The following is a 9,876-nucleotide window of genomic DNA, read 5'->3' on the forward strand; positions in this document are numbered from 1 at the left end:
ATTCGGTCGATTATAAGACGGGTAAAGAAGAAAATAATTGATTAGGTACTCTAATTTTTTAAGGCTACCTTAAAAACCTAGTTTTTGAACTGATGATTTGAACTGTGATTCATAAAAAACACCATAAATGCACGGTTTTTTGCTTAGTGGGGTTTTATTATAATATATGTTTAGATTTCCATGGTGTGATTTTCGTGGTCCTAAAAGATTTGCTAGTCTACATTTTCAGAGCTTTATTCTGGCTCTTTACTTTTTTCCCGCAGTTTAGTCCAAAATTTTGGTGAAATAGGATGGATCTCTTACCTATTAATCACATCAACTTTAATGTAGTCACAAACAAAAAGCTTTATTTCAACTTACTTCCATGAATTTTATTGCAAAATTATTTATATTACAAGGCAAAAAGTCTTAAATGATTCACAGTCCAAATATTAATACAAAAAATTCGAAACATAACATCTGTTGTGATTTTACCTAACAAAATTATTACATATTTTTGAAGCAGAAGTGCGTAACTGCAGTACCAGCTAGTATTACAAATAAACTTATTTCGTAGCATAATGGTCGAACTCAAAATACATCTATCATTTTTCTCCATTGCTTTGGTGCATACATACGCAAGTCAAAAAATATAATTATGGTTCTCCAAATTTTTAGAATGTGTTCAGATACGACATTATGCATGTATTTATCTTGGCAACGAAAAGAGATAGAAATACTGGTGTCAGCTTGGCAGAAAGAGCCCGAAATGCTCATTACCTTTATGTAAAAAAAGTGAGTTTGGTCGGAAGTACACATCCGACCTTATGATACTAGAGTCGAGATTATAATAATAATAATATACTAACGCCACAACGATTTCTATAGGTAGGTACACCTGCACCACTAATAGAGAGAGAGCCAGCGCGTGCCAGACCTTCGTCATTTTATAAGAGCTGAACGTTTCTCTGCGCGTTGTCCCCAATAGCCTGAGAGCCTCAATAGCTCAACGGGTAAAGGAGTGGACTGAAAACCGAAAGGTCGACGGTTCAAACCCCGCCCGTTGCACTATTGTCGTACCTACTCCTAGCACAAGCTTTACGCTTAGTTGGAGAGGAAAGGGGAATATTAGTCATTTAACATGGCTAATACTCTTTTTAAAAATAAAACACACAGAGAGGAACATTCAGCGACTATGAAGTTTAGATCATGGTGACTTTTTGAGATAACATTGCATAATAATAATCCCGGTCTCTTAAACACACATTTATGAAATCTAATTGATCACTTGAAAAGAGCAACCGCCGAATTGCTGGTTCTTCTCGGTAGGAACGGCGTTCCGAACCAGTGGTATATTAAACTAGTTGACGATTCAAAAGCACTTGTAAAAGTTTCATCATCATTATCATCATCCACTGTTGGACATAGGCCTTCCCTAAAGAGCGCCACCACACCCGGTCCTCAGCCTTCCTCATCCAGCCACTTCCCGCCAGCCTCTTTATATCGTCGGTCCATCGTTCTGGAGGGCGTTCCACACTACACGGTCTCCACTCAAGGACTTTCCGGCTCCAACGGCCATCGCCTCTACGACAGGCATGTCCTGCCCACTGCCACTTCAGCTTGCTAATAGTTTGGGCTATGTCAGTGAAAGCTATGTAAAAGTTTACTTGAATAAAAATATTTTCTATTCTATTCTATTCTAAAACACTTAAGTTAGATTTAATTGGTGGGTTTACTGGGCGAGGAGAAAAACGCCACAACACCCCCATATATCAGTTGGATGATACTTCCCACTATCTCCAGGAAGTACACGATCGGGCTGGCTCTGGTCTTGTCCACGTCCTCGACGCTGTCGTCCAGGTCATCGAAGCCGAAGGTCTCGTCATCATCACTGATCTCGTTCGTGGTGTCGTTACCTGGAAAATAGGAGAGGGAAAATATAAGCTACTAGCGCGACTTCATCCGCGTGGATTAATAAAATTTCATACCCCTTTTTTACCAACTTAGAGGTTAAATTTTCGAAAATCCTTTCTTATCGGATGTTACGTCATAATAGCTATCTGCATGCCAAATTTCAGCCCGATTCGTCCAGTAATTTGAGCTGTGCGTTGATAGATCAGTCAGTCAGTCAGTAAGTCATCTTTTCCTTTTATATATTTAGATTACGCCAAAGCCTCCCATCAGAAAAGAAGTGGGAGCATAGAAGGGTAAGATCCAGTCATCTAAGTTCACTCCTTCTCTATTGAAGAGGAAGATTTTGACTACGAGAGAGATATTTTCTAACCATCAAGCTTCTCAATTTTTCCACTCGGCAAATAACTGGAATACAGTGTCAGTTTCTCTGGTTTCTTATCTATCCTCCGAAGTGCGTCTGAGGATAACTCTTCTACTTCTTTGTCGAGAGAGATGTCGTTGTCTACAGGTTTCTGGTTTGCTTTCGTGACAGTTTCTGGGTCATCCAGAATCTCTATCTTGTCCCATGGTTTCTTTGTGGTGGCTGCCTTTTCTGTTTTGTTCTTCCCATAGCCGAGGAAGCTATAAATAGAAAGAGGTATTGGTTAAAACAATTTTGATAATTTAATTTCTTGTCTATCCATGTCAAGAACAACAGTATTTAAGTAAAGTCAGTAGCAATTTATATAAGGTGCTAATGCGCGTGGCCGCCATTTTGGTGACGTCAGCACTAGACTGAAGTTTCGAGCTGATGGAATATTTTTATGTCGGCTGACGTCAAAATTACGTCATTTCGATGATAATGAGACATGGTTCCAGCGTAATAGCAATTTGCGGGACTTATACACTATTTTATTTCAATACAAGTTAAGTACCAGCTGGTCCAAACTTGGAACTTGTATTTACTCTACTGGGATTAAAACTTCGTTAGCGTGATTCAGGTTTCATAGTGAGTGATTAAAGATATTTGTGCTGCCATCTAGTGAGATCATCGTGAGTTGCTTGCCGTTTTAGGTTCGTATAGTGTCAATTACATAAACACTAAAAATTGAAAAATAATTTAATTTATTACCGAATATATTATGTATACAAGAGTTAATATAGTTCCATAATAATACTTTTTTTTAAAGTCGGTTTTTATTTTTTTTGTAAAAATTTTTTATTTCACAATTTTTAGAGGCCCCATGGAATTATGCTATGACTGGTTAAAAATCTACTGTTTACTAAGCTATTACACTGATCGCGAGCAATTTACTCTTATCCGTTGAGGAGTTCCAGTATCTATCTTCGAAGATGTTCATCAGATCTTCACCAAATTTAAATGGGACCAACTTTGAAGTATACCCTTTCCAACAAAAAAAGAATTTTCAAAATCGGTCCAGGCGTTTTTGAGTAATCGGGGAACATACATAAAAAAAAAAAAAAAAAAAAAAAAAGATTCCGACGAAAAAAAAAAAAAAAAAAAAAAAAAAAAAAGATTCCGACGAATTGAGAACCTCCTCCTTTTTTTGAAGTCGGTTAAAAAAGGGAATGTTAAAGCACCTGTATATGGGAGAGGTGATTTTCTCGGCAAGGTTGTTAGCGATCTGGCGGTAGACGTCGACTTTGGTGCCACCCTTGTCGTACACGCTCACCACAGACTCCTGCGACTCGGGCAGGCCGCGGGGCGAGCATTCCTGGCATGCCTGGAAAGTGAGAGAACACACTTTCAAAAAACCCGGCTAAGTGCGAGTCAGACTCGCACACTGAGGGTTACGTACTACAATCGTATTTTATCGACATTTTGCGCGATAAATCAAAAACCATTATGCCTAAAAATAAATAAAAATCTGTTTTAGAATGTACAACTAAATCAATTCATATATCCCAGTTGGTATAGTAATCTTACTTTGAAAGTTGAAAATAGCAATATTTGTTCATGAACACGTCATATTAAATTTTTTCTTGTGATGTATAACCATAAATTCACGGTTTTTAGTTTTTTCCCCTCACGTCTGCTACAAGACCTACCTTCCTGGCAAATTTCATGATTCTAGGTCAACGGGAAGTACCCTGTAGGTTTCTTGACAGACAGACAACAAAGTGATCATATTATAATGGTTCCGTTTTTCCTTTTGAGGAATCAGTCTTCAAGGAATTATCCTTGAGCATTACATGTATAGTGATATCAATCAATCTTCAAGGGATCATCCTTGAAGATTAGATTATCTGTATCCCATTAATTTTATAGTAGGTATTGAAGTAGGTGAAACTACCAACTTCGACTCTAAGCACGTCTGAATGTTATTGCCGTGGCTGCAAAGACGTTGTTATTCTGAATTTGGCCGTTAGAATACTTCCTTCCGTTTCGTGAAGCGCAAACTGCACGCTTAGTACGAGATTTTATGTCCACTGCTGGACATAGGTCTCTTGTAGGGACTTCCACACGCCACGGTCTTGCGCCGCCTGAATCCAGCGGCTCCCTGCGACTCGTCGTCTGATGTCGTCTGTTCACCTAGTGGGAGTTCTTCCAACACTGCGTCTTCCGGTGCGAGGTCACCATTCCATAGCACCCAATGTCTATCAGTTGTACCAACTACCTATGTGCCTGCCCAGCTTCGCAATCCGTTGAGCTATGTCGGTTACTCTAGTTCTCCTACGGATCTCCTCATTTCTGATTTGATCACGTAGAGAAACTCCAAGCATAGCTCTCTCTCTCTTTGACTCTGAGCTTTCTTATGAGGCCCATAGTTAGCGACCATGTCTCGGATCCATATGCCATCACTGGCAACACGCACTTTTCGAAAACTTTGGTCTTCAAGCACTGAGGAATTTTGGACAAGAAGACATCTCGAAGCTTCCTGAACGCTGTCCAACCGAGCATGCTAGCATACACATATACATATTGATATAGCATACAGAAGCGTGGACAAGTTTAGATAGTAGACCTATAAAATATTGCAAAAAGGGATATGCCATACAACCAAGATTCCTAATCAATCACAATAAACACCGCTGATAACTAATAAAACAATAACACATAATAATAGTGCAATAAACCCTAAATGTGTCATTGTTACCTCCAAGTATGAAGACTACGTGTGCCGACTACACTGATCTGACATTGACGCGAGGACCAAGGCGTCACGTCCATTGGTTTGGGTCTGTGGTGGCTGTTGAATATTAATTGTTATCTTAGACCTATCTAGCGACTAGGTATTATAGAACAATATCTATAGGTATATATACATAATATGTACTGCCCAAAAGCTCCTTTGAATAAGCAATATCCGAGCAAGTGGGAGAGAAGTTCTTTATTCCGAGTGCAAGCGGACCAAAACTGCTTTTTTTTAAATTTATAGACTAACGCTTGGCTGCAATCAGACAGCAAGTGATGATGCACTACTAAAACCTATTCCATGCCATTCCATTCCGGAAAGGCATTCCTAGCAAGTGGTGGCATTTGACGAATTCTAAAGTACTTGTAAAAGTTTAATTGAGTAAAAAATATTTTTATTTATTTATTTATTCCCTTCTTCGCTGTCGTCCGGGAGGCTAAACATCTCATCATCATCATCATCAGTATGAAAATGGCTCGTTTTAGTCCCTCGTGTAACAATTTACTACTTTATAGTACCTATCTAGTTAATTTAACGTATAGTAATTAGCAGTAAAACATTTTGTAAAAAGTATCACTTAACTGTTATCAGATCACTTTAACTGTTAAATAAAACCTTATCACAGTGTTTAATTAGCTAAGGAAGCACAAATTGTCAAAATGATTAGGTTATTGACCTTAGGTTCGAAACCTAATGAAGTCTGAGCAAAGTCAAAGTGCGCTCTATAGATCTCAGCCTAAGACTCCATGACCCTGGGGCCATGATGTATGAGTTGAGAAAAAAAAACTTATGGGTGCGAAAATTAAAAAATCACTTTCAATGAAAATCACCTGTGAAATCATCATCATCATCATTATCAACCAATAGACGTCCACTGCTGGACATAGGTCTCTTGTAGGGACTTCCACACGCCACGGTCTTGCGCCGTCTGGATCCAGCAGCTCCCTGCGACTCGTCTGATGTCGTCCGTCTACCTAGTGGGGGGTCTTCCAACGCTGCGTCTTCCGGTGCGAGGTCGCCATTCCAGCACCTTGGGACCCCAACGTCTATCGTTTGTACGAACTATGTGCCCTGCCCATTGCCACTTCAGCTTCGCAACCCGTTGAGCTATGTCGGTTACTCTAGTTCTCCTACGGATCTTCTTATTTCTGATTTGATTTGATGATCACCTGTGAAATCACTGTGAAGAAAACTAATAAGGAATTCCAAATGAAAATTATTTCAAAATAGCAATGCCCATCTCTAATACGCACCAAGGAACTCCTACCTTTTTTGATCAGTTTTTTCTGTTATTAGTGATCAACGAAAGAAATAAGTCGACAATCATTGACCTAGTTAATCACTCACTAACTAAATATCGAGCTATTTATTGGATCGATACTAAACAATTACTAAAATATTATATGTACACAACTACTATCCTGAATAAAAATCGTATTATCTACTAGAGGATGCTCGCGACTTCGTCCGCGTGGATTTAGGTTTTTAGTAAATCCCGTGGGAACTCTTTCATTTTCAGGGATAAAAAGTAGCCTATGTCCTTCCCCGGAAAGTAAGCTAACTCTGTACCAAATTTCATTAAAATCGGTTAAACTGTTGGGCCGTGAAAAGTGTCCGCTAGACAGACAGACAGACAGACTACCACGCTGGTCAAGTGTGGATTGAAAAACAGTGCGACAAACGATAAGGAAGACGATATAATTTATTACAATTTGATTTGAACACTGCACATATTATAAATGCGAAAGTGTGTGTGTGTGTTTTGTTAGGTTGTTGGTTTATGCTTCAATCACGTCGCAACGGGGCAACGGATCTACGTGTTTTTTTTTTGCATGGGTATAGTTTAAGACCTGGAGGGTGACATTATGTAGGTTACTTTTTATTCCGGAAAATCAAAGAGTTCCCACGGGATTTTTAAAACCCAGCGATTACGCATTGCACTTTACCTTGGATACTATTATATTATATTCTATGCTCGGATTCAAATCGGACATAATGACAAAGTTTTTATATCCGTATTTTCACGGACTCGGATCGGATGTGTTACCGCTCTAAATTCACTCGTACGAAGTCGCAGCATCAGCTAGCGTACCTATGTAGAATTAGTGATTTAAAAACCCGCAGCTAGACCTTGAAAATGACAGAACCCTCTCTGCCTATCCGATGAAGTAAATGTCAAGTGCTCAAGTAATGCAAAAATAAAGTGTTCATTATGCAATAACTGTCGTTTTCGCGCCTTCCATCTATTTGAGACATCGATTGCAACAGACTGGTTTAAACTAAGACAGAATTCTGTTTTCTATTGACGCCCGAAAATAATAATGATAATAAATCAATCCTGCGTGTACCCACCTAATCTGTCGATAGATTTAGATTAGAGCCTCAATAGCTCAACGGTTAAGGAGCGGACTGAATTCCGAAAGGTTTCCGGTTCAAATCCCACCCGTTGCACTGTTGTCGTACCTACTCCTAGCACAAGCTTTTCGCTTAGTTGCCTCCAACAAAGCGAAAAGCTTGTGGAAAGGGGAGTATTAGTCATAATTAACAAGGCTTCTTTCTTCTTTTTTCAAGGCTTATTCTTTTTTTTTTAATTGTATTTTGTCCAAAATTGTAGGCATGAACTTTTTTAGGGTCCCGTACCTCAAAAGGAAAATAGGTAACCCCATAGGATCACTAATTTGTTATCTGTCTGTCAAGAAACCTATAGGGTACTTCACGTTGACCTAGAATATTGAAATTTGGCAGGTAGTCAGGTCTTATAGTACAAGGGGGAAAATCTGAAAACCGTGAATTTGTGGTTACATTATTTTAAAAAAATGTTTTAATGAATAATAATAATTAGTAAGTCTTTTCAACTTTCAACGGAAGATAACTATATCAAGTGGGGTATCATAATATTATGAAAGGGCTTAACCTGTACATTCTATAACAGATTTTTATACACAATAGTTTTTGATTCAAAATGACAAAAAAAATGATTGTAATACGGAACCCTCGGTGCACGAGTCTGACTCGCACTTTGCCGGTTCTTGGCTACTAACAACGTAGCTAAGTAACGTATCGACAAATTTACTGATTATTAATTTTGGGCATAGAGATGCCCACTAATATCTGAAGATTTAGAGAACCTGGTGTTTTAGAGCGAAGTCCTGACATCGATGCCCGGTAGAGGCTATATAGGCACAATTTTATTTAAGTTTTCACCAATCGTAGTATATATGTGTGTAATAAAAAGTACCCACTTAAGTCATGTGGTAGGTACCTACATTTACACCTATTTTAGGACACCTATGCATAGTAAAGAACGTAGTCAAAGTCAAAGGCAAAGTCAAAGTCAAATGATTTATTCAAAATAGGTAATAAATTACTCTTATTGATGGTCTGGTATGGTGTTAGATTTGTAAAATATAGTGGTGATAATTATTACGCAAACTTAAAACTAAAGCTACGAGGGTTCCAAACGCGCCCAGGTCTGAGAAGAGCCCACAACAAACTCAGTAGGTATACCTAACTCGTTAATAAGAAAACTATTTCTTTAAAGACAATAGTGTTACGGTTATAATTAATTATGATTACTATTTAATGACCTCCATATTTTTATTATGTCATTAGCGTAACAAGTAGGTACCTACCTACCTATTATTTGTACCTTCTCAATGCGTGCATAATCTTCAATGGTTTATCTTAAATATATGAAAGGAAAAGGTGACTGACTGACTGACTGACTGACTGACTGATCTATCAACGCACAGCTCAAACTACTGGATGGATCGGGCTGAAATTTGGCATGCAGATAGCTTTTATGACGTAGGTATCCGCTAAGAAAGGATTTTTGAAAATTCAACCCCTAAGGGGGTGAAATGGTGGTTGGAAATTTGTGTAGTCCACGCGGACGAAGTCGCGAGCATAAGTTAGTACCTACTAAATCTTTTTTTCCCGCTATATTATTGTGATAACTGCTAGAGGCTAATTTAATATTAACAAATTATGACAAATTAGTTATATTTTTCGCTTTATGTATTTTTTTGATTGAGGGTAAATACCATCGATGGTAAATAATGCACGGGTATCCTCTCAGTATGAGAACGGATTTGGCCACAGTCCACCACGCTGGCCATGTGCGGATTGGTAGACGTCACACGCCTTTGAGAACATTATGGAGGCATGTAGGTTTCCTTCACCGTTGAAACAAGTGATATTAATTAATTGCCGAAAAATTAGCGATGCGTACCTACTTAGGTTCGAAATTCGAATCCCGGACCCCTCGTCTAAAAAGATTATAGAAAAAAAAAGTATTATTTAAAAAATAGCAGTTCATACCTAGGATCAAAGTCCGGACTCCCGAATAGGGTCGATATTTTTGACTATACTATTAAATTATAAAAAAATATTATAAAGAAATACATACCAACAATCCAAAAGCAAGTAAAACCAAAACCCGTGCCATTTTCTAAACTTTCCCTAATATTTTTTAGTACTTGAAAATTTTCCTGAGAAAATTTGAAAATTCCGTTTGAAGCGCCAGAGTCTGTAGAGGCGGGCGGCGCGGGCGCACATCGGCTCGGTTGTGTTTGACAGATAACAGCAACAATGGGATGCGCATACTTTCCGAAATGGCAGGAAAATTTTATTGTCAAAGGCGTGACGTGACAATGACAATGTGAGAGTGACAATGCTTTTTGTTGCGTTTTTTGATGCTAACAAAATCATACTAGAATTATTAGATCAGTACCCTTATTAGATATAGTGTTTTTGTATGTAGGTTTTGTTGCTTTGTCCTTCAATCCCGTCGCAACGGAGCAACGGATTGACGTTGTTTTTTTGCATGGGTATAGTCAAAGACCTA

The 9,876-nt window shown here is 38.4% G+C and overlaps 1 protein-coding gene across 1 annotated transcript; it reads right to left on the reverse strand.

Annotated features, from left to right (window-relative positions):
- Positions 1-827: 827 nt before the first annotated feature.
- On the reverse strand, positions 828-9,603 carry LOC117985122 (uncharacterized). Its single transcript, XM_034971806.2, has 4 exons — positions 9,439-9,603; positions 3,475-3,617; positions 2,264-2,514; positions 828-1,895 (listed from the first exon to the last, which is right to left on the reverse strand). The coding sequence occupies exons 1-4, from the start codon at positions 9,475-9,477 to the stop codon at positions 1,699-1,701; spliced, it is 630 nt and encodes a 209-aa protein (XP_034827697.1). The 5' UTR covers positions 9,478-9,603; the 3' UTR covers positions 828-1,698.
- Positions 9,604-9,876: the final 273 nt, after the last annotated feature.

The sequence above is a fragment of the Maniola hyperantus genome, chromosome 9 (genome assembly GCF_902806685.2).
Source record: "Maniola hyperantus chromosome 9, iAphHyp1.2, whole genome shotgun sequence".
In the NCBI taxonomy this organism is placed as follows: Eukaryota; Metazoa; Arthropoda; class Insecta; order Lepidoptera; family Nymphalidae; genus Maniola; species Maniola hyperantus.